We start from the raw sequence: 26,022 nt of genomic DNA, 5'->3' as shown, positions 1-26,022 counted from the left end.
ATTGTTATATTAATTCCATTGTGGGACTGTTAGTAGAAACAAATAATAAGCTGCTACTGTTAATCATTATATGTTGCCACTATTGAAAATAGATTGCCGCTCATTTATTTAATTTTAGTGGACAGCAGAGAGGGTTGGAACATTAGTTTTTGATATAATAATAATAATAATAATAATAATAATAATAATAATAATAATAACAATAATAATTATAATAATAATTATAATAATACTAAGACCATCTGTTCTTACATCTGTTTTAGTCATGGAAAGCCACTGCCCATTCTCCTCAGAGAGGGAGATGTTTTACATTTAATCAATACTCAGCAAGTTTAAGAGTACATTTCTTCTGTTTTGGAGACAACCAAGACAAAATGAAGATATAAATAGGAAGGGACTTATCCATATTTTATTGCTTTAAATAATCAACTAAAATATTTGTCATTTGATTCATGTTCAGAGCCAGGGTATAAGAAGAGCCACTTTTCTTCAATACCTTGTATTTGCATACATTAGTAAATTAGATCCCTAAAGATATTTTACAATGTAGTAAGATGGCATTAGTTCTGGTTAGACTCATACTTTGACTTAGCCCTCCATCTGAATTAAGAGAAGCAAGCAAATTCCAGTGAATGATGGCCATTCACCTTTAGTTGTATTTCCTGCATTTTATTGTTCATTCTCATCTTAGAATTGTACTGCTGCACTTCATATTGCAATCAGTCTAGTGCATATGAACTGTAGCAAATTAGCTCAAAAGGGAAATGAATTGTGGTGAATTTTCGTGCTGCGGGGAAATGTTGAAGTTGGGGCAGTGTTCGAGAAGGAAGGGTCCAGCGGCCGCATGTGCTCCACTCTCTGGTCTGGTCCAGGGCGCGAGGGGCGGTGGCTTCTTCTGAGCGACTTCGTCCTCCTTGGCCCACGGTGTGGTTCTTGTCCGGACCATGGGTCCGGCAGCTCGTGACTTTGGAAGCATGGAGATCCCTCAATACTCCCTTCCTGGACCCACGAGGACACCAGCGTGCATGCACAGGGGAAGAGACCACTCGGCATTTTAACTGTGGAGGTGATGAAGCTCCATTCCCCTTCAGGTGTGCCTCATCACATGCCACCAGACCTGGATGATTCTGCGCCCCTCCTCTTTCACACGCACACACTCCTGTCAGGAGCCTGGTGAAGGGCGGTGATTAAGGGATGGGGTGATAATTCGGGGGGAGACATATGCCATAGAAAATAACATTCTTACAGTACTAGTGTATTAGAGCATGTAACAAGATCGGATCATTAATGGAACGTTATCCACAAGCAGGGATAGAATCAGAAACTAAATTAAAAATTAAATTAAATTAAATTTATGCAGTTAGCAGACGCTTTTATCCAAAGCTTGTATTGTCTTGGCCGCTGAACGATCGTCTTGATGCAGTCTCGGATAAAAGTCTCGATGGTTTGGTGGTGTTGATGTTGTGATTACATTTTTCTGGGTTGAAGAATGACAACTTCAAAGAAGTTGTCCTGACTCAGTTGTGGTCGGGAGAGTTTTCTCCCAGATGAAAAGTTGCACCATGGCTTGCTGCAACTTTGATGTCCTGCCGGCGCGGCGGAGCTCCGATGGATCGCAGTTGAAATGGATGTCTAAGAGGCAAAAGGGTAAGAGCCAAAGAAGAGAGAAGAGGCAACTCTGACAGTGCCTTTTTACTTCTGTGGGGGTCACACCTCCAAGTGGTCAGTGAGATAAGGGTAACTTGAACTTTCCAAGGGAAAGTTTACGACTCTGTGTTCAAGCATGTAACTGGATTGGTTGTTGACGTAAAAACTATTAAAGATTCCTAGAACAATCATATGATGCATGGGTATCAATCGTATACACTCTCATTTAGATTATCAAAATACAAATTTTTAGATACCAAACATGCTATATGTGAGGTTACATTAACCAATGGTTCCATCATAAGCATGGATAAAAAAAGTATACAATACAAAAGTCAATGTATGATATGATATGCATAGTCATTTATAGAAAATATTTGGCTATGAATTAATGAAATAATCCTTTCCAGTGGGCAGTATGTGTCTGTTTCAAAGTGAATTATGTAGGGGGGATATTCTTTCTACATACTGCACTTTTAAGTCATAAAGTTATCTGGTTTGGCTGAGGTTTCCTGGTTGCAATGGTAGCCAGGGGCCTGGGTTATTGTTCACAGACATCTTGGAACCCACTGTGGTTGTTGGGTGAGGGGTTCTGTTGGATTATTTGTTAAATAATAATACAAACAAATAATAATTTGCCTGATTTATCCAGCCGTTACAGTCTTATATACAATTTTATATCCATACGTATTGAAATGGCATGTTTAGATGAACATTGTTTTATGTGGCAAGCAGTGTGTGCAGTTGTGTCCTTAACCATCTATGCACTGATATGGGTGAAGTGTACCATCTCCTGTCCAACATGGTGAAAGACACAGGCTCAGAACCTTACTTCCTGTCCATCCTCCAGCACCTGCTGCTCATCCGGAATGATTATTATATCAGGTGAGTGCTATCATGTATTTTATTTAATATCCATTCCATTGTACGATGATAACAAGGTTGCACATATCTGTTCATATTTTATTTTATTTTATTTTATCAAGCATTCTTCAGATTTCACAGATGAGAAAAAAAAAAAAATAAAAAAAAAATAATATATATATATATATATATATATATATATATATATATATATATATATATATATATATATATATATATATATGTGTGTGTGTGTGTGTGTGTGTGTGTGTGTGTGTGCGTGTGTGTGTGTGTGTATTTCGGTGTAATTTCAACAACAATATTTGTATTCTGGTGTATAGCTGTGCTGTTGCAGTATTATAAAATTACTTATATCGTGATATAAGATTTCAGTCTTGAATGATAATTTATTCAAAAGATAGTTATTTTGCATGTTCAGCCGCACTCAGAGTTTGTGCGTATGTCAGAAAGTGAAGAAATGATACTGATCATTTCAGTTCACTGTTGCATCAGACCTGTTGCTGAGGTAAAATATTTAATAAAGAGGGAAGAGCGAAGCGATGAAAGGGAGGGAATTTACCATGGACATGTTGCTGCTCACTTTGAGCCATGAATAATGTATTGCCTGGCTTGTTGGAAAAAGCGAGAAATAGAAAACACATTAACCAAGTAGTATGGCAGATTCTCGTTCAGTGCCATCCCTCCCGCCCCTCTGTCTCTAACTCTGATGGCAGAAAACAGGATCACTACAAACGCTGATTAAAAATGTATGTCCTTATTAAAGATTCTCTCCCTTGGGAAAGAAAAAATACCACATGGAATCTATTTAACATCTCCAATTGTTTCTTTAAGACACCAATGAGATTAAATGACAAGAAAATTAAGTCTCCTGCCTCTCAGATTTTTCTCCTAAGAAAAAAAAAAAAAAGGACCAAATAAATCAGACATTTGAATATCAACTCAAATATTTATCTTTCTTTTTTTTCCGGTTTAAAAAAATGATGAGAAACAGCGATGTTTGAGCCATGAGACTTTTATCTGCATTAAAACATATTTCTTAAGCTTAGCATCTAAAGAAGGATGCACAGTTTTGTTTGTCTTACATCCATCTGCATCGCATGGTCAATCTATAAAGTTCTCGTCACTGATGTCTTTGGTTGCTTTTGAACATGGCGAGTCGTTTTATGTAGATTGGATTGGCTGGTTGGAAAATTGTATGGCTATAATTTTAGATTAAAGGAACCCCTTGAGATCAGTCTGTGCTTTGATGGCTGAGTCTTCAAGGAGAGGGAGGGAAGAATAGGCTGGTGGCATCTCTCTACTTCAGTCCGCATCAGTCGACAACGTTGCTCTTGTTCATAGGTGTTGCGACATACTCTGGTGATCAAAGCCAGCCATAAAGGAGAGCTGTCTGCGCCAATAGATCACACTTTTTGATTTAAAACCATTCTTTAATTCCGGCAAAACAACCAGACATCTTTATCCTCATTTCACTTTGTGTTCTCAACTCTGTCCTTGGTTATCTGAATGAAAACTTCTCCCTCAATTTGTTTAATAACCTTTTTTAAAATGAAATAAAGTAAACAGAATGATTTAATAACAGTTACTGATGTCCTTCAGCCCTACAGCCTCCAGTTTTACTGCTTTTTAGAGCAGTGGAAGATGTTGGGCAGTAACTCTCCAAGACTCTCTAACAGAAGGTAGATCAGAGGGAGTGTATATGGAGCACATCTTCTACTTTTGGCCATGACTGATGTGAAGATTAGATGGGCAGTGTGGAGCAGGGTTTGGATGGGAGATGAGAGGCAGACAGCGAAGGTGCCAGATTGAGAGAGAAGGAAAGAGCGGCTCCGATGTGTGGGACATATGCCGTCTCCTCTGGTGGGGTGTGACAGTTCTGGGTCAGTCGTCTCCTTCCTGGTTCTATCCAGCATGCGGCAGTGGTGGTAGCCAGGATGTTGAGAAAATAGGGCGGCTTATTGAGATAATGATACGGTGTAGATCAGTGACAGGCGTAAGCTTCGGGCCTTGCCACTAAGCCAGGCTCAGTGACACTCTCAGCCCTATCAGTTCCAGCCACCCCGTCCGCCCCCTCTGCACGCTTATTACACATCGCTGCCGTGTCTCTTACAACAAGGTTTTAAATTGGAAAATTGTATGAATATGATAATTTGTTTGGTTGAGTATGTTATTTGTCATTGAGCTAGGAGAGATATTCAATTATAGTTAATGCCTTGAATTGTATACTGTATAAACATTTGTTGCCTTGGCAACTAACTGAAGTAAAATTATAATATATTTATTTATTTATTTATTTATTTATTTATTTATTTTATATTATATTATATTATATTATATTATATTTTTGGAGAATTCTAATAGCTTTCTGACCCGGTGTAGATGCACAGAACAACTGAATGAACAACTGAAACATTCCTAAGCCCAGAAACATTAAATGACATCAGTGGTTCAACCGTTATGTTTTAAATAATAATAATAATACCTTACATTCATATAGACCTTTTCTAGGCACTCAAAGTGCTTTACGTAGTCAGGGGTTATCTCCTCATCCACCACCAGTGTGCAGCATCCACCTGGATGATGCGATGGCAGCCATAGTGCGCCAGAACGCCCACCACACACCAGCTTACTGGTCGAGAGGAGACCGAGTGATGAAGCCAATCAGCCGATATGGGGATTGTTAGGAGGCCACAGTGGTCAGAGGCCAATGGGCGAATTTAGCCAGGATGCCGTCACACCTCATCCGCACCCCATGCAGGCCTCACTATCACATCTTCCAGCAGCAGGAGGTCTCCCATCCAGGTACTGACCAGGCTCAGCCCTGCTTAGCTTCAGTGGGAAACCGGTCTTGGGCTCCAGGGTGATATGGCTGCCCAAAAGTTTTGAAGGTAGGAGAAGACTGTTTATGTGCAAAGAAAACAATATTAATGACTTTATTTAACAATTCCTTCACGGGCTCCTGCATCAGCTCGTGAATGGTGGCAGAGACTGTCAAGGAAGAGAAGAAATTGTTGAATAAAGTAAATATTTTTGCTTGCTTTTTCACACACACGCACACACACACACAAACCTCTCGTAGCTTCATAACATTACATTATTACCATTTTAACAATGTCCTTACTATGTTTCTGGGCCTGGAAACGTTTCAGTTGCATTGCTGTCTATACAGGTTCAAAAAGCTCTCAGATTTCACCAAAACATATCATAATTTATGTTCTGAAGACGAACAAAGGTCTTAATGGTTTGGAATGACATGAAGGTGAGTAATTAATGACAGAATTTTACTTTTTTGGTGAACTAACACTTTAATACTTCCATCAATGATAAGAGAGCATCTGAATGATTGCATGTATTATTATTTTATTATGTGTTTGTGTATTATTATCTAAAATATTAAATGTGCCACTTTCTGTGGCTGAATTTAGGGGATATCTTGATTTTTCTTTATAGCGGCACACAGACCATAAGAGCAGCAAATAAATCTGAAATATGAATCAGAAGGAGACATAAGTGCAAATACACCCCTGTTGTGTAATTTATTACTTTGGGTCAAACAACTCTGCCTTTCATCCATTGGCTTATCTATATTCCCCCCGCAAATATTGCTTATCAAACAAGAATGTTTAGAGATTAAAAAATGTAATGCTCTAGAATTAAGTGGCTTTACCTATGAGTTGTGGTGCAATTATTTAGCACGGAGACATTTTTAAAGTCATGCTTGTTCATTAGAATTCGAAAGCTTGTTTTGTTGGGAGAAGGGGTCGAAAAATTTCTGGGAGGAAAATTGAGTACCTACATAAGACATTCAAGGTCATGCTTGGAACATAATTATTTGCCACTACAGAGCTCAGCTTAAGTCGACATTGTATTTGTTAAATGTCACTAGCAATTAAATTTGGTAATATAACTCAGAAAAGGTCACACACTAAGCGCCGTGGCAGTGTCTAGTCCCAGACCCATTTACTCCCCGTCCCGTCATTGTCAATGCTCCAAACACAAGACCGTGTTTTCCCTGCCATTGTGCAACTAATTACACAGATTACACTGATTAGATTTGCGTCTCAGGTTTTATTGCTGCCCTTAATAGCCAAAGATGATTGCAAATTAGAGAGGGAAGAATGGAGGCCCGGATGTGGGTTTGTCTTCACCTTGAATGGACAAAGTCACCCAAGCGCTCTCCGGCTGCACACTTTGCCGTTAGTGATTTCATTATGTACCAAAGGAAGCCTTAATTCAATGCTGTAAAATACCATTAAAAGATATGTCTTACCTGATGATTTATGAAGAGCTGTCCTCGCAGGAACGCACAAGGCAGGTATTTCATATGAACTTAACGGCTTTGTCTCTTGTCATACTCTGTCCCCTCACTCTCGCTGAACTCCTTTTTATCCCAGGCCTCAGTATTACAAGGTGATCGAGGAGTGTGTGTCCCAGATCGTCCTCCACCGCAATGGGATGGACCCTGATTTCGCCTACAGGGAGCGACTAGAGGTGGACTTCAGCCTTCTCGTCGGTAAGTCTGAGATTACAGTAGGTCTTCTGAGTCTTCAAGGAAACGTCTTTGTGTCGAACACCACGCTAGACCTCAGTGCAGTTCCTTTTAGCTTATTATTTATTGGTACAATTCAGTTTTCCAGACTATTAAATTCTGTCTTGAACAGTATGGTCAATTTGATAAAGTGGCCAGAACATTTCGGAATGAATAAAAAGGAGTTTCAGGTTTCGGTAACCAGCTTTAGGTAAAAGCGTATTGAGAGCAGTATTGAGTTATACCACTTCAATGAAATCCGCCAGAAAGATTTTTGGGGCTTAATGGGACGTCTGGAGTATGATTATAACAATCCTGCACTGGTTGACACTACATTCTGTCTAACATAACTGTGAAATCACACTGCACTAAGGGAGGTGCAACTGCAGTTGATAGAAGTTTGCGATTTCCTGGAGTAGATCTAATTATCATTTCCCGGTCCCCATGAGAGCCCTGTCTGAAACACCTGCACTCACCTGACATGTAAGATAAGGTACACTCATTATGCATAAATAAAACATTATCTGCAAAACCTGGCTGGCATGTCATGTCTTATAAACGCAACACGACTTCAGCTGTACCGGCTTTATTTGCAGTCCTGGACTTTTTTTCATTTGTTTTATGATTAAATGTTGGTGTGTTGTGATTAAATGTTGGGGGGGTGCTTTCTTGCCAATTGTTTTGTCTTCCAGGTTCTTGGACACCAAAGGAATTAATAAAATAAGGGTGATGTAAATTCCCCCCCCATTCTCTTTGTGATTTGTCACTAGCACTTTCATAACTTTCCAACAAAGACTCATTAAAAGTTTTCAGACCCATCTGCAGAATTTTTTTTTTTTTTTTTTTTGATTTTCTCACTTCTTGCCTTACTTTAATGAGTTGAAAACAGATTTTGTGGGGCCCCGTTTTTAAATTTGCATCTCAAACCTCCAGAACAGAATACAAATCTCCAGAGGGGAGGGGGGGAATGAGACACTGACAGGTTCATTGTATTCTGTTTGCTTTTTTGTTCTTTTGATTGTCTTCATTCTGTGTCTGATGTAGAATCTTAAGCATCGTGTTAACATTGCACCTTGCAATTTACATACACTCGTGTGTTTTGTGCGCTTTCATGTACCCGGCTGTTTGTGTATGACAGATCAGTGTGTGGATAAAGCCAAAGTGGAAGAGAGCGAGCAGAGAGCGGCTGAATTCTCCAAAAAGGTGAGTCTATTAATCACCCTGGGTGCTTCTCTTGGTATGCAACCAGGCTGCTGTCACCAAACTTTTCTCCCATGAGCGGTGAGACAGCACATCGATTGTTCTCGTCTGATCAATAGCTGGCAGCAGAGCAACATGATGTGTATCAGTGCAAGCAGAATCAATGTTGATGCTCCAATCTGCAAGCTTGTTTGTGCCATACTGGGAGCACTATTTACAGGCATCATTTCAAATAGTGTTAAAGGCCCCAATGAACAATATTGTTTTTTTTTTTTTTTTTGTTAAAACATTGGAGGTTCATAATGAAGCCAAGAGCTGTATCCCATGATGCTTTGAGAGTGTTTCCATCCGCTTCCTGCCCAAGTCTGACAAATGTAACAGAAATCAGGACGGAAAATAGCCTATTACTTCTGAATTATGTTTTTTTTCTTATAACATTATAAGTAAATATCAGTAAACAAAAAAGGGACTTCATGACCGTGCTAATGCATCCTTGCTAAATAATTAATGACCCCAAATTTCTAAACAGTGGGGTAAATGTAAATAATTTAGATTATTTAGTTCCATATTCATCAACATTATTCAAAAATTGGTGTGAAAACTCGAACACACATAAGTGAATGACGCTCAGCCACCAGTTGCGACTTCCTAGCCTGGATCAAGATGTTGATGATGATAATGAAGGTGGAGAGACTTGCTGAATTGTTGATATGTCCTGTGGTTGATGGATCCCGCATAGTTACGTCAATGATTTTGTATGTGCCATATTGTCTTCAGTTCGACGAGGAGTTCAGCGCACGGCAGGAAGCGCAGGCTGAGCTGCAGAAGCAGGAGGAGAAAATCAAAGAGCTCGAGTCTCAGATCAACACCCTGCAGGCCCAGGTAACAACACTTGCACAGTAACCTACAGTACACACTCTTCTCTCCCTCATCTCCACTTGCAGCCCCATAGATATGACCAATTCAGCTATTCTGCGCTCTCTATCCAAGGGTATCAAACGCAGGTAAATGCTAATGGGAGCTACCACCAATGCCGTGGCCTATGCGCTCACCTTTAACATGCATAGTTTACCCTTCAATTGACACTGATTATACCACAGAACCGACATGTGCTTTGTTGTACTCTCAGAGGCTTCAAATCTACTGAGGTTTCTCTTATCTTCCCTCATGAGAGCTTTGTGGTTCGCTTTGCCTTAGAAGAGCCCTTTATCCTACAGATCTGTGAAGCAACACGCCTACTTTTTTTTTGGTTTCCAGACTGCCTTTCTTCACCTTACAGTATTCCCCCATGGCTATTTACCAGGCATTAAAATATTTGTCTCCATCATAAAACCTTCTTGACACTCAAAGACCTGAAAATGAGCTATACATCAAATGCCCTGAAAATGAGCTTTACAAGCGCATTAGGATCACTAGTACTTATTTTCTGTGTTGTGAGGTCATATAAAGCAGTTTTTCTATGTCTGCTCCGAATGGTAATGCAGCTTCTAATGTGGCGGCAAAGGGAAAGACTCTGTTAATTCGGTCAAACTAAAACCTTTTTATCTTTTACCGTGAATGCAGTGTAGCTCTAAGTGGGTATTTTAAGACTTGGGGGGATTGTATGATTTAATAAAAGGCCAATATCCCCCTTCAAATCGTTGGATTTGATTTTTCTCAATTGCTCCATTGCAGCCTGTTCCTAGCTATTGTATCAACGCTATGAGGGATTGCGTTACGTCTTTGGCTCTCACATCATCGTTCCTGTCAAGAAAAAACCCTTAGTTCTTCTCCGGCAAAATGACTGCTATTTCAAACCAAACCCAATTTGAAACATTTTAGATTTTAGTGCTGTCTTGGGACAAAATAAGTAGCTTGCTTGCTAGCTTATGGAGTTTAATAGGAAGTGGAAAAAATCTCACCATTTGTGAAGAGCAATCCACAGTGTAAATAGTTTTCCAGAAACCAAACATATTGCAGTCGGAAAAGCCAGCACTTTGTCTTTTGTTTACTTTACCTCTAAATACTTCCAAGCCCTTTTGCCCCCAGCTTCTCCCAGCAAGATCCTGCCCACCTTCAACCGTTATGAGCTGCTGTCATTAGGGACCCTGACAGCTTGGATCACCATTCATTCTCACATATTTACCAAATGGGCGCATAAGTGGAGGTGGAGCTGGAATGGGTTCCTCCCCATGCAAAGCAGAGCTTCTCAGAGCCTGGCACTTCATTTGTGTGCAGTCCTCACCCCTGCACTTCATCTGCCTCAGGAACCGAATCAAGGCATGTTAGCCACTCTTGACTCCCTCCCTCCCTCCATCTGCCTCATCTATCACTTTCTCAACTCTTACACATATTCATGAGCCCAGGCCTTTCTGTGGTCTGCTCCTCATCAGTCACCATCATCCCTCCTTTTCTAGACTTATTCATCCCAAGCCATATTGCGTGCACCCAATGTGTCCCTCCTCACGGACGCCGCAACCCCACTAATGACTGCTCACCTGGTCTCCTGTTTTGCTTTCCTGGACCACAGTGTCATTCAGCTATTGTTTTTCCCTGGGTGTCCTTCAGTCTTACCCCAGTGCAATCTTCTTCTCTTTGAAACTCAGTCATCTCTAGCATATTAACAGGTAGAGGAGTGAAGCGGAGCCCTAGGGATGCATACTCCTTCCAAATGTGCGCTCTGATGGCACGTTCAAAGCTTTGGCTCCAGAACATTCTCACATCAACAGACTTATGGTAGAGAACATATAATGCTCTCACTAAAGAAGCACCGGGATATTAGCATGAGAGTGTTGCACATATCCTGTGGGTGTTTTGGTACATCTGAAAGGGATATAAACTCATAGGTTGACATGTGCAAAGCTGAGAAATTGTACCCTTTATTAGACAACCAGTGTACACTCTTCTCCTACTACAGTTTCAGTGTTGTCAGGTTGTGGGTGCACAACACATCACCATGAAAACTGACTACTCTCACCCACACTTGAACCCACTTGCTGACTACTTCTTCTTTGGTCGTCTGGTACAGATGGGTAGTAAAACTTGGTTTCTAAACACATTGTACTGTGTTGTAAGGTAATTTAAATGAATTATTATAATCATTTTTATATTATTTTTATTATATTTTATAATAACAGAATCATAAAACTGCAACCATGCACTGAAACGTGAAGTGATCTCTTCAAAAATACTGTCTCCATATTTTACTTCTTTATGGTAATCATTGTCTCTAAATTAAGGCTTTTTGCAGCAGTTTGAGCATGATGTACATTTCAAGACTTTTGAGTTGAATAGCATAAATAGCAGCCATTTCCACATTATTTTGTGCCATTAGGGTGACCAAGGTTTAAGGATGACAAAGAGATGACAGCAAAGACAGCTTATCAACAGATTTGCCTTTAACACATAATTGAAAAGAGCCATTATTCAGACGAACCAACACAACAGCTCATGCGAAAATAATAGTCGGATGAGCTCATGAAAGCTGAAAAATTTCAGACAGACTGAATGTGAAATGGAAAGAATAAAATAATAAAAGAGCTTCACACTTTTAATTCATGTACTTTTTTTTTTTGAGTTAATGAGAGTACATGCATTATTAGGCCTCTTGAAAGGGTCCCTTGTCTTTTCTTTCATGGAAATTCAACAGAAAAGAGAATACAATGGCTATAGAAAAGAATCACCCCCTTTAAAATAATCACATTTTGTTGCTTTACAGCCTGAAATGAAGACAGACAGTTTGTCTTTTATCCAGCTGCATTTACTCAGTGCAACTTAAAATATCCAAATGAAAGATATAACACCAACGTGTAAGAGAGAGAGAGAGAGAGAAAAAACAGATTCACTGAGTTGGAAAAAGGATCACCTTCCCTCCTAAAACTTGTAAATTCAATCAGGTGTATCTAATCACCTTCTCAATGACACACAAAGCCATTTGACTTTAAACTGTGTTTATTTTGATTAGCTCAGCACGAAAAGATCTTTCCTGGAGCATTTCAGTCCTTGGTAGTGTAACTTAAGCAAACTATTAACTATGGGTGGCAAGGCACTGTCAAAAGATCTGCAGGAAAAAGTTGTGGACAGGCACGGGTACAAAAAAAAAAAATCCAAAGGCTTTATCATTGCCTAGAAGCACAGCGAATTCTATTATTAAGAAGTGGAAAATATTTGGTACAACACAGACCCTCCTTGGATCAGGACGTTGCTCCAAACTGAATGAAAGAGCCAGGAGGAAACTGGTCAGAGAGGCGACCAAGAGGACTACAGCTACTTTGAAGCAGCTGCAGGAATTTATGACAAAGAGTGGTCATTGTGTGCATGTGACAGCAATATCACAAATTCCCCATAAACGTGGCTTGTATGGGAGAGTTGCAAGAAAAAAGCCACTCCTCAAGAAAGGCCTCATCCAGTCACGGCTGAGCTTTGCCACAACACACCTTGAAGATTTTGAGGCAGATGAGACTAAAAATTTAATTATTTGGCCTCAACAAACATCCAATACAGTTCACCATCCAAACAACAGCATTCCTACAGTAAAGTATAGATAATAATATCCTGTTATGAGGTGTTTCTCTGCAGCAGGGACTGGATCAAGTCAGGATAGAAGGAAAAATGGATGGGGCAAAATACAATAACATTTTTGTGGAAAATCTACCACCCTTTGCCACACACAGCAAAACTGATCACGGTGTTTAAAAGAGAAAAAGGTGAATGTCCTTGCATGGCCTAGTCAGAGCCTAGACTTAAACCCAACTGAAAATCTGTGGAATGACTTTAAGAATGCAGTCTATAAATGATTACCATCAAATTGAACTGAACTTGAGCAGTTCTGCAAATAAGAATGGGCAAATATCGCAACGTCTAGATGTGCAAAGTTAGTAGAGAGATATCCCAACAGACTAAAGGCTGTAATTAGGGCTTTTCGCACCGCTTTAGTTCCAGAACTAAATGTACAGTACTAAAATACTTGGAAGATTTTGCGCAAACTATTTCCCAGTACCATTTAAAGGGTTGTATTCACACCGACAGTGTGTACTATGACATGATATAAGCCGGTCGACAGCAATGCCATTTGTGTACGGCGTTCAAGAACGTTAACAAAGAAGAACAATGTTAACAACAGGAGGATGGAGGATGCTGTGATCAGAGCTCTTTTTGCTGTGTCTCAAGGGTTTCACAATAATGGACATGGAATGTCGACATATATGTAAAGCGATTTAAAGAATGAAAAGGAGGAGTAAGAATCTCCAACGACAACTAGCAGTGCTACATTTGCTACAACTTAGAAGTGCCTGTTTCCGTACATTTATGGCTGTTCATCATACTTGCGAAATAAGTTGAAATCATGGTGGGTGAGGTGGTTTACAAAGGCGTCTAGCCAATCAATGTCTACTTACATCACGGGTAGTACCAGTTGTGCGGGTTAGACCCTGCTCCAGTGTTGGAGCTAATTTGGTTCTACAAAAAGGCAATCCGGTACTACAGTTGCTCCTAGTTCCTGCGGTGCGAAAATGCCCATAAGTGCCCTATTAAAGCAAAAGGCGTTTCGACAAAATACTGACACAACTGGGTAATTCTTTTTCCAACTCTGTAGTACTGGGTTTTTATTTATTTTAACTTTTTTCTGACGTGTTGGTGTTTTGTCTTTTACTTGGATGTTATAAGTTGCAGTGATCAAATGTAAAAGGATTAGGGGTGTCCATGGTTAACCGGTTAACCGATTAACCGTTAAAAGTTGTGTAACCGAGTGAAACATTTTGCTCGGTTAAGTGACGTCAATGGCGTGAATTGAATTTAGTTGTAATACATTTTTGCACCACCAGAGACCGCCAGAGCGCTCCCAGACATTTGTAATGTCCACAAGAAGAAGTCATTTTTCTAATATGAAGCGGGCTAATACGAGTGACGGGGCAAAATGCAAGTATTGCAATACAGTGCTTAGATATACTTCAAGTACAACCTCGTTGTTGTAATCTCAACAGCCAACACCCGGGCATCATTAGGCCGGTCAGGACACACTGGATGCGTGGCGTGTCTGTTTTTAATTCGGTTCCCATGTTAACAGGTTAGAGCTTGCCGACTGCCTGCGTGAGACGCGCGGCTCAGGCGCGGCTCGACGCGTGCATGCTAGAAATAGAACCGACGCCTTGTTGGAAGCGTTTTCAGGCAAAGTATAATAGGAAAATATGTTTATATGTCATTTTGTACAAAAATACATATTAATTCATGACATTTTGATATTTGAAAGTCTATAGGTTGACATAAATTCAGATATAAATGTAATTTAAATAAATAAATAAATAATTATCGATTTTCAAATGTTGTACGTGTCAAACATAGTCATAGTCATAGCCTTAGCGAGGCGGCCGCGGAGTCTGCTTGTTACCTTTTGCCTTATACATTTTAGGCTTATTCTCAAATTCAGATTGTGTTAATGGGCGGCATTATTAGGCAGTTTTAATAGGACAATTTGACCGGAGAGATTAAATTTTGTCGGACATTCCTTTTTTTTTTTTTTCGGCCAATGTCCGGAAATTACTATGGTTATGGTTACTATGGCACACTATGGTTAACCGAGTATTAACCGCTAAGGGCCTCGGTTAACGGTTAATGAAAAACTTGAGAACGTGCAGCCCTAAAAAGGATAAAACAAAAACTGTGTCCGCCTTCATTTCAGGCTGCAAAGCAACAAAATGTGATTATTTTAAAGGGGGGTGATTCTTTTCTATACCCACTGTAGAGTCAAAGGTGCAGAATCAAATGGTAGCTTGCTTAATAATTCAGAACCCAAGCGATATTGAGGAAGAAATCTTTTGCAGCCACCTCATGATTATCAGAAAGCTTTGTGGTCAGCTGTCTGGACCAACATGGGACTCGTAACATTGCGGTGCAGTGCAGGGCTGGACTCATGTCTTATTGCCACTGCCAGGATGAATTTGGCAAAAAGTCTGGCAGTAATGATGCCGATAAGGACAGCACTTCGCATCGAATCATAGAGCTGGTTGCCATGTGCCCTGCACTGTTGCCATGTTCAGTAACAGGGGACACAGCTTGTCCATTCAGCTTTACAGGCTGATTCGTTTGAGATGCAGTGCATGTGTGCCATCCCTCTTTCGCTTTGTCTTTGAGGAAATGATCACAAGGAATATGAAGATGCTGCTGTTCTTCTTGACAGTTTTCAGTGTGTTGACTGCTGTTATGCCCTTTATATTCTCAAAAATAAAGATTAAAAAACAAACAAAAAACAAAGCTTACTTAACACTACGAACAAGGACAGCATTTCAAATGTGATCAAAGTTTTTCCACAGTCTTCACCTTTGAAATATCCATCTTCTTATCCATTACATGTCTTTAATATTTGATTGTGCCCTACATGCAGTATGGGGAATCTGCACCTTATAAGTGTACAGTATTTTAGAGGCAGTTAAGTATGCTAAGTATGCAGTTAAGTATGAAAAAATAGGCTGTTAAGATGTTATTTTTCCCCTTTTCTTTTTTCTTTTTTTTAAAGAGGCTGCTTATAGCAAGGTCAAATCGGGAGTAAAGCATCACTGAATCTAAATGCTTGCGCTAAATTCACTGAGCGTGTCATTAGGCATTGAAATGATGGGAAAGACTTGAAAGAACAGGATTCCAGAAGCAACTCTAAAAGATGCACAACAACCAATTTACTTCATTCCCTACTCTTGTGCCTTGAACTTTCCTTTGAATTGTACATTATTGGAGCAAAAGCATCATGGAAATGAATCGAGCCAATAGAACGCAACAGTCGGGTTCCAGAAGTAAAAATCATAGTCATTTCCTCCATAGGGGAACTGATTTTTAGTAATAACTTAAAAAAAAAAAACCTTTAAAGAATTTGTAGTTAAAGTTTTTTTTGGAAGCCATGAGCCTGCATTATTTAAACATTTTCACACTTGACATCAGTTAATAGCAGAATTACTAGTGAAAAACTGCATTACCCATGATTCTGCCAAAACATTTTATAAATAGATCCTTTAGTCAGAGAATTAAAACAATTAAATTGAGACAAAAGTTTTGGCACCAAACTATTTCCATAAAGCACTTTTAAATCTTAAAGACTTTTTAAAAATGTCTACGGGCAAAATAATTCCAGAACCAGGTCTGCTGAAAATGTGGGCGGCACTGTTGCACTCAATTTTGTCTGGAACTGGAACTGTGTGAGGGTGTTTAATGGTTTTCTTAATTTATGAATTCACTCCTGCAAAGCACACAACAACGGCTAATGAAATCCCGTATTACTTCATTAGTAGGCAAACAAGTCGGCTACTTGCATTCAATTTCTTGCTGTCCCCAAGTTTTATTGCCATGTGAACTTAAGTAAAGTTGGCAATTGGCTTTTGCTTGATTCTTCTCTTCCAGCTATAAAATCTCTGTCTTTGCCTTACCGTTGCTCTGTTTCTCTATGTGTCTGTCTGTCTGTCCCTCAATTGTCCAGTTGATTAGTGAGAGAGACAAGCTAAGGGAGGCAGAAAAAAGCATCAGCGAAAGAAACAGCAAGGTGGGTGTCCTCCCAACCATTCCCTCCGCCTTCCCAGCATGCTCAATGCAGCCGCCCGCCAGCATCATTGAAAATCAGCATTTTTTATACCTTCTAACAGGTTGCTCAAAGCTGTTACCTCTCACTGATCATCCAGAGCCTTGATTTTCTGTATTGTCTCCAGACTTTCAACAGATGCTGTGCAATCATTCATTACAAATGCATGCTACAGAATTAGGCCATAATCCTTTCCACATATCCAGCATATAAACAGCTTGTGATGGTGAATCTTGTCAAACACAATCTCTATACTCTGAATACTTCCAGTTCTTAAAAGCTAGAAAGTATATGAAGCAAGCAGTCTATCTGTTCCCTGGGAAGCGAACCCTTAGTTTTGGGTTGCTTTTATCGTTCTTTTCCACGTTAGCTACAGGAACACAATGGAACAGGCTCCCAGCGCCACTTCCAGCTGGAAGTGAAGATGAGACCCCGTCTTTCCATTTAACTAGAGTATTGTAACCCTCAGTAGTAACCAAGACTAATTGAATTTGCCTCTTGCTCATCAGAGATGAGATTGAGATGGTTTAATTTTGTGTTAGCCCTAGTTAATTACCCAAACTGTGACTGTTTCTACCAAGAGTGCCCTCCCACCCGTTGAGACTGTAAATGGATGCTTGTCTTCTTGATATTGTCCTGTCCATTTCTAACAGATACATTTTAGACATGCTGACTGCTAATTAGTGCAGCTGAATGTTATGGGAGACGGCCAGAAAATTCAGGTCTATGGCCAGCTTAGACCTCTATCAAAACAGACTGTCTGGTTGTAAATTGCATTTTAAAGCAAGATAAGAAGCCAAAATGAAAACAGAGGGGGAAAGGAGCCTTAAATGAAACATTTTCCTGTGTAAAATGGGTTTTGGTTGTAAAATTGGACTAAATGATGGATATTGTTTAAAGAGAACAAGGGCTCATAAAGAGTATAGCTAGAGAAAATTGAGTGCTGGAGGCTGATTAGCATTCCAGAACCGTGGCTGGAGGGTCTGCAGCACGCCACAAGCTGCCACAGAGGGCCAAAGCAATGCGGAAATGACTGTGCTCTAATTTAGCAGCTAATTTGCTTGCCATTCTCTTGTATTAAACTTAAAAGAGAAAATGGGTCACAACGGGCTGGAGATTGACAGACGCATAATCATGGGACAGGGTACTCGTCAAGGGACCTCGGCTTCCTGCATGATGCTCCTACACCTTTTTAATTTCCTCTCTAATAAACAATCCACTGCCTGAATTGTGTAATCAAACACTCGGTAATGCATATAAAAATGTGGCTTGACACATATCATTCTCCTAATCAACTGAACTGAGACTGGAGCGCAGAGAGGGGAATTGCTTAAGAAAAAAAAAAAAAAAACTTTTTCTTTATGCAGTGATGAGGCACAAAGTTAGATTTAAGAAAATGGTGTGTGGGGTGGGGGGTGATGAAAGAGAAGAATGGTTTGTAATCATCCAAAGGTCAAGTCGTATCTGGTCTATTGGGAGTCTTAATTGAAGCATTTGCATATCATTTGTTGCTAAAGAGACTTGGCCACCCTTTATGAATGATTCAGAATACCTGTTTATTCTGTTGCAAGCAGAGCAAGATTGATTTGTCAGGACATTTAATGCCTTCAGTCTTATCACTTAATGGATGAATTGAGACCTGACTCCTCCATAATGGCTTCTTTTCCTGGAGACCATCTTGTGATCTTCAGTTACTAGGAAAGTCAGGGAAGGAAATAAAATGGACCAATAAAGAAAAACCCTGTGGATTGTGGCTCAAGGTTAAAGATCTAGAGCATGGAGCAGAGAGGTCGACTGCGTGCCACCACCAGTTGCATGAGCAGTCAAGCCAGATTACTCTTCTCATTACTGCTAAAGGTTCAGGTGGCTGCATCCTATTCATATGCTCAATCTATTACCAAATTACAGAAGCAATTTACATGTTAATCAAGTCTAATGGTTTACTCTCATCTGATATGCTTTATGATTAAACGCAATGAATCAGTCTACACAAAGCGCTTTTCATTTTTCATCCGCAAACGAATATCAATACTGTCATCTTGTCATTCGGTGTAATCACAAGTTAAGTATGTTCCGTATGGAATGAATGAACGCTTACGTTGTTACGTCTTTAAAACAATAAAGATGATCATCATAAACTTCACCATGTTTGTTTCTTTTGAGTTACGCCCACAGTGTCAGTCACTTTTTCATACTCTGCCTCTAATCTGAAACTGAAATGGCTTTTAAATTGTGTGTGTGTGTGTGTGTGTGTGTGTCAAGCTTACAGAAACCCTACGAGGCCCATAGAAATGGGTTATGCTATGCTGCTCTATAAATCCTGATGTTACCCAGAGTTAAGCTTCATCTCGTCTTCTTTATCTCAGTATTCTGCATTGAAGAAGGGTCCACAATTAACTCTCGCTCAACATAATCTAAATTGTGGATTCTTTTTTGTTTTTGTTTTCTATAGTTATGTAATAGTTATATAATATTTACATCTAAATAATAATAATTGTGTTCAAATGTAAATTTGAGGAATGTATTCTTTAGTAGAATTAATTTTTTCCATTGCATTTGACTTTGTACAGTTTCTAACATTTTAATTGCTCACCAATTCCAATTTGTACATGCGTTTGGCACCAGGCGAGTGTTACTTTTGCACTCTGTTCTATGGGATACACTGGATAAAAAAAAAATAATAATAAAAAAAAATAAAAAGTCCAGTCTCCACCAAGATAACTCTTCCATCACTTACCCATGGTAGACTCGCACACATTCACTTTATCACACGTGCAACACTTCTCAAATCTTCTGAGAGCCCATACACCTGACAGGTGTGTACATTCCAGAAGAGTCTACCAGTCACATCGACCGACCTGCCGTTTATTTATTTACATATTCAATGTGACTACCTGCCCCTCAGGAATTTCCATGTCCCAGTTTCCCCAGTTAGAGGATTGGGCGGTGGGCTCAGGCTCCTCTGAGCGCTGACCCCTACTTGGCTCTGAGGAGGCGGTGCATTGCACACTAGACAGACAGATGCTCAGTGCTGCTGAGGGAACCAGCGCCCGGAGGGAAGGCCACAGCAGCTCCAAGTCATCCATCTGCTTTTATCAACTCTTATTTAATGCATGCGAGGAGCCCCTTCACCCCTATCTCTCCACTCTCTTTCTCACTTTCTCTGATTTTTAGACTTGTTTTAATGCACTCTCCTAAAATTGAAAAGTCAGCTGCTGTAAACACTGTCTTTTATCCTCCACTGTCCTTTGCCCTTGTCTCACCCACTAGTTCTGATGGGGTCGAACATGTAATGGTGATAAAAGCATGGGCCTTTGGGTGTAGAGGCTGAACGGGAGTGGTTGAGGTGAATGTTTGGGTCACAGTGCTCTCTTAAGATTGCCATTTCTTGTCTCTTGACTCTTTTTGATCCCTTCACAGGTTGCAGCAGGACCTGGAGCAGCCGGTGCTGTTCCTCCAGCACCACCACCACCACCAGGAGGAATTGCACCTCCGCCTCCTCCACCACCTCCTCCTTGTCCTGCATCTCTAGGACCTCCACCTCCTCCACCACCTCCACCCGGCTGTGGGCCGCCACCACCGCCTCCACCTCCTGGAGGAGGCCCTCCCCCACCACCTGGTATGCCTTTGGCTCCTCCTCCGCTCGTTGCACAGCTGCCTTACGGGCTGGTGCCCAAGAAGACCTACAAACCTGACAGCGTCATGAAGAGGGTGAACTGGTCCAAGGTAAGACAGTGAACGTCACTAGGGCTTAAATGGTTTAAAAACACGTGTTCTGAGAACAGCATAACACACTCCAAGGTCAGCAGTAAATTGCAAATAGTGGCAGTAATCTAGCCTTCCCAGTGTGTAAGAGGAAGACAAAATGAAAGGGCGAAAAAGAGAGTGTAACTTTTTCGGTGGGAGTTGATGGTCCAAAGCCTACGAGTACACGCAGCTTATTAAAAAGAGCGTCGAGCCATGAGACTCACGATTCGCCACTCTGCCTTCCTTTCAAGAAATCGGGTTGTAAACCATTTCATTAACTTAAGTGCCCTTGCACACACATTCTGGCTGTAATTGAATACATTTTTGAGTTGAAATGAAACAAAACACAAATATATAAAACAATGTTGTGTAATCTTCCAATGCGATTTCTATGGGTTAACCTTTTCACTTCGTCTTTTTGCTTTTAAGTCTCATTCATTAATTTACCCATCGCCCTGGGGACTTTTTAACAGTCTGAAAACTGGATTCATTTATTTATACTTTTTCATGCTTCTGCTTGACCTTGCCTTTAACTTCTTTATGCAACATTCAGAGTCTAATGGAGGAAAATAAAATAAAATAAAACTCTTTGCAAGAAACTCATTTAGCAAGCAAAAATGGTATAAATCAGGGCTAATCAATGTTCAAAAGCTAAAGAACCACAAAGAAGGATCCATTTGGCCTCAAGGGCAACACGCCTTGTTTTTGTAGTAATTCTTATAAGTGTTCTTTGTGTGGTATGGAGATTGAGCAAATTACAGTCAGTAATATTGTACTGTATATTTTCCATGATTTATTACATTTTTTATATGCTAAAATAAATGTTTGTGGAGGCAGCATTTATTTGATAAAAATGTAAAATTATTACATTCTAAAATAACTCTTGTCCATTTTAATATATTTTAAAATATAATTTATTCCTAAATGACGAAGGTAGATTTTCAACAGGCATTACTTCAGTTTTGAGTGTCACATGATCCTTCTCAAGAAACATTTCTTATCACATTTGAAATGGTCATGCTACATATTTTTGTTCCCTTGAGGATGAATTTACATTGTTTAAAATTAAACTATTAAATAAACTAACTATTAAGCCAGCCACCCCAAACAATTAATAAAAAAAGACTGATTCCCTATAGTTGGATGCAATTAGTTAAATACTTTAATCAATACAAAAATCATTTGTAATTTTGTTGATGATTTTTATTATTTGCTTGTTTTTATTTTGAACTTGATAGACTAGCCAAAAATGTGATTATTATTATTAACAAATTAATGAATAAATTTGGCATCGGCACAGAAACGGTTTTACATATTGTAATACAGTTCTTATATCAAAACACATAGTGAACTAAATATGTTACGGTTAGCCAGGTTTGAAGCAGTGACAAAATGTCTGAGCTGATAAAATATTAAAGTATTGAAAATTGAAGTATTAGCAGCTTATTTACTGACAAATATGTTTCCTCTGTCTTTTATACTCTTGCATGCTTGGTAATGCTGAGATCTCTCAAGTGTCTTTATGCTGTGTAACGGTGATGGAGAGAGTGAAAGAGGATGAAAATGAGAATGCTAATCAGTTTGATTCTTGCTATTTTAAATCACCCACCGGAGACCCCCTCCATCTCTCACAACAGAGCAAGATAACAGTCAGACAGTGAATGTAGCCAGCAGCGGTGAAGTGAAACACTCCAGCCCCTGCACTCCTCCCGATCTTTCCCTAAAGCATGTAACGAACTTTCAAATAGCCACATCGGAGATTGTTGCCTAAAGGTGCTGCAATGTAATTTCTCCAACCGTTAGAACACCCACACAGGGGAGCCGCATTACCTTATGGGAAAGTAAATGATTGCTCGCATCTGCTGCTAAGACCGTTTGGAGCTGGTCACTTTCTGCCCAGAGATGGGTGTAGCTGCCCAAGGCGAGAGGAAGCTACAGTATTTCTTTCTGCTGCTTGAGCATGAACAAGGTCACTCTGGCTGAGACTCATGTTAATTACTCTGTTTGGAGGAGTCAAGGTTTGTTTTTTCATTTATTTTTCACAAGTGCCCTTATGAGGCAGCACACTAATGAGACTGTTCGTTTTTCACTCGGTCAGTCCCTTGTATTTTCACCGTTCCACTCTGACTTAGTAAATGCGATCTGAAACCGTCCAGTAATGTGGATCATGTCGAGAAAATGCTGCAAAGTAGGCTCCAGGATGAACAACTAAATTAAATGTAGTTGAATGACTACCATTACATACAATGACACAACATACGATGACATGCACCAGTCACTTTGTGCAGCATTGGTCTGCCTACTACCTCATTCTACTACCTCATCATTTTGTTTAAACAAAAGAACTGCTCTTTTAGCCCTTTGTCACTTTAATGAGACTGAATAAGCTTTTTTTGCACTACATTCTTTTTTTCTTTATATCTGCACTGTTTGTTAACTTCACTGGTTTGCACTCTATCTGCCATGTGCCTCGTGCTGCTTTATTTAACTTTATTTTTATTTTTATAATTTTATTTACATGCCCTTATTGTATAGTTGTATTTTATATTTGATCTAGATTTTTTAGGCTCTACTATTAAGTGTTATCTGTATCCACCAAGGGTCTGAGAGTAACGCAATTTAAATTCTCTGTATGTATGTACTGTACATGTGGAAGAATTGACAATAAAGCAGACTTGATTTGACTTGACTTGATTACCATTACCAGAGTGTTTCACCATGTTAGACATGCATATTCATAACCCTCAAAACTTACTACACATTATGAAGAAATAATTATATCTTACCTCAACAAATCAAATCACATTAAATACTGAAATGATCATGTAACACTGTAAATTAATTTAAATTATGCAAAATGATGCTTACTCAGCCGTATAATTTTCTTTACATTATTATTGAGGTTGAGGGAATGACCATTTCTCATTTATAACAAAAATAGAATGCAAATTGTTTTTATTCATAAATCTAGTAATTCTTAGTGATGCCGACAGTTTCCCAGTCTATTTTATTCAGATTCTAATTATACCCCACAGAGTTCTTGGAAATATGTGATATGTATATACTGTTGAATATACTTTTCTTGTTGTCTATCTATCATAGAGCCACCTCTCTCCACTAGTTTACATCACTTTGATCCTAATTCTAACCCCACAAATAAAGACACACACAAACAAAGGATGTGCACATATTTTCTAGAATAAGAACAACATATTTTCACAGTATATTTGATGGGTTGTGTGGGCAATTAGTGACTCATCAATTGTGAGGAATTCCTCTATAATGACTTTTAACTTAAAAGTCCAACACTTAAGGCATGTAATTAAAAAAAGAAAAATACAATACTATGTGCACTACCAATTAAAAGTTTAGGGTAGGTAAAAGTCATACTTTTATTCAGCAAGTATGCATTAAATTAATTAAAGTTACCTTAGTAACATAGTGTGAACTGCATCTTGCTACCAACTTTAATATTGTGATTTAAAACTGAATTGAAATATTGAATATAGGGTGTGTTTTCATTTTAGCGCTCCTCCTCACCATCTCTCATTCGCAGCTAACTAACAGTTAGAAGGGAGTAGTTAAGGATATTATGTCCAAGCTGTCAATCCGATGTCATCAGAGAAGAAATTCCATTCCATTCCAAATTTATTACAAAGACACACAATTTATTTTTCCAGTGGATGAACTTGGTTTAATTGTTCATCTCAATGCTATCAGTATGCTCTTAACAAAGCAAATAGTGTACATTTTGATTTCATGTGGACTTTAAAGACTGTTACATTGTTGCAAAAAACAAAACGAAAAAACTTATTAAACAAATGCTTTAAAAAAAGTTGCAACTTTCTGTTCATCAAATAATTCTGAATAAATTCTCAAAATTCTTAAGCAGCCCAACTCTTTTCAGCATTGATATTAAGCGTTTCTTGACCACCATATCAGCAAATTAGAACGATTTCTGAAAGATTGTGTCACTAAAACTGGAGTAATGTAAGCATCAGGTATTCATGCTTTATGTGTGTGTGCTTAAGTGTGCAATGGTGCTTGCTTACTCTATTCCTGCTGGTGTTTGATGGAGTTTTTCTGTGCTTGCAGATAGTGCCTCAGGAGATGGCGGAAAATTGCTTTTGGCTCAAAGTCAAAGAAGAGCGGTTTGAGAGCCCGGACATGTTCAGCCAGCTTTCACTGTCCTTCTCTTCTAAATCCAGAGGTAAGGACAACCTGCTTTGCCTCTCCCAATAATCACATAGGCACACGTCGTTTCAGCTACCCTGATACCTACTTTTATCTGTCCTAACATTCGGAAACCAATCGTCTCTGTGAAATGTTAATTATCTTTATAAAACTGCCTCAGTTTCCACCTACTTCCCTTTTTTTTATATTGTCTCTACAATCAGATTAAGTAAGCGTTTAGCTCTGTGCCAATTAGCAGAGCTGCAGAGTTGGAAGCGTACTTTACATGTCAGCAGTGTCAGTTTACAAAGCATCCCTCTTCCTTCACGGGAACCGTTATTTAAGCGGCTGTGGGTTTCGATAGGAGCAGAGGACAGACATGCTTGGTTAGCTTGGCTGCCTTTCCGCTTCACTGGATGCCCCCTGAGAAACAGTGAGGAAGAAAGAACGAGAGAGAAAGTTACAGTACAGAGAGTTTCACTCTTGTTTTGGCCAGTTTGTTTCTCTGTTTGCTTCCCTTGTTTATTCACACTGCTGGAGAAGGATAGTGGATGTTTCCTTCGGCAAGGCAGTAAGTTGAACCTTTGACAGTGAGTGGCCTCGGTAGATTTTAATGCCCGTTTCATGAAGGGGCATTGAGGAGGGCCTGTCAGACATTGAGCACAATTGAAGAGTCTGCTCATGTGTGCAGCGGCGGTCAGATGATCAGTTATTGAAGGGAACTGATCTGAGAGCAGATTGACCGCGGTCTTTGGAGTTTGCTAGCATTAGCCCACTGGCAGAGCTCCAGATAACTCCTCTTATCCTCCAGTATCGACATTATATTGGCCTGTTAAACTTCATCCAGCAACACTTTAAGTATAAGATGTGGTTTTAGATGTGCAGAAGTGCCTATGTGACTCTTGAATACTATAATGCTGATTGCTACTGGGGTTTGTACTTCCTCTTCTGAGACACTGACAGAAACACAGCCTATTCCTGTGAAGCCAAGTACTTTTTTTTTTTTTTTTTTTATATAATTGTGTTTAGGTTTCAGTCGTCTACACTTTGTATTGTTTCTGTAGTTTTTCTCTGCAAAGGTGTAGGTTTTATAAGTAAGAGTTGAGGAGTTCCTCAGGGACCCATCTTTGGCTCAGTTCCTATCAATTACGCCTGAAGCGTACCCACTGACTCGACTCTCCCCAGGTCTGTTTCTGAACCCTAACTGAACGTCTTCATGAATGAAATATGCTTCTTTGTGTTTGATAGTTGCAGCAGTTCTTTTAAGCTGAAGCTACGATTCTGCGACTCAAGCTTTGAAGTGAGT

At 39.5% G+C, this 26,022-nt stretch overlaps 1 protein-coding gene across 6 annotated transcripts in view; it reads left to right on the top strand.

Moving 5' to 3' along the window:
- LOC113075386 (protein diaphanous homolog 2-like) overlaps window positions 1-26,022 on the top strand; it is a 335,815-nt gene that overhangs the window by 132,688 nt on the left and 177,105 nt on the right. For 5 of the 6 annotated variants that reach the window (XM_026248089.1, XM_026248086.1, XM_026248087.1 and 2 more), the window contains 7 exons: window positions 2,416-2,532; window positions 6,927-7,045; window positions 8,199-8,263; window positions 9,038-9,142; window positions 16,698-16,760; window positions 20,217-20,522; window positions 24,639-24,753. In XM_026248089.1, the coding sequence (XP_026103874.1) occupies window positions 2,416-2,532; window positions 6,927-7,045; window positions 8,199-8,263; window positions 9,038-9,142; window positions 16,698-16,760; window positions 20,217-20,522; window positions 24,639-24,753 (890 nt within the window). The remainder of the gene's footprint in view (window positions 1-2,415; window positions 2,533-6,926; window positions 7,046-8,198; window positions 8,264-9,037; window positions 9,143-16,697; window positions 16,761-20,216; window positions 20,523-24,638; window positions 24,754-26,022) is intronic. The other variant, XM_026248091.1, reaches the window with a different exon arrangement.

Source organism: Carassius auratus, unplaced genomic scaffold, assembly GCF_003368295.1.
Source record: "Carassius auratus strain Wakin unplaced genomic scaffold, ASM336829v1 scaf_tig00017026, whole genome shotgun sequence".
In the NCBI taxonomy this organism is placed as follows: domain Eukaryota; kingdom Metazoa; phylum Chordata; class Actinopteri; order Cypriniformes; family Cyprinidae; genus Carassius; species Carassius auratus.
The sequence above is the reverse complement of the archived record's forward strand: the minus strand, read 5'-3'. Positions and strand labels throughout refer to the sequence as shown.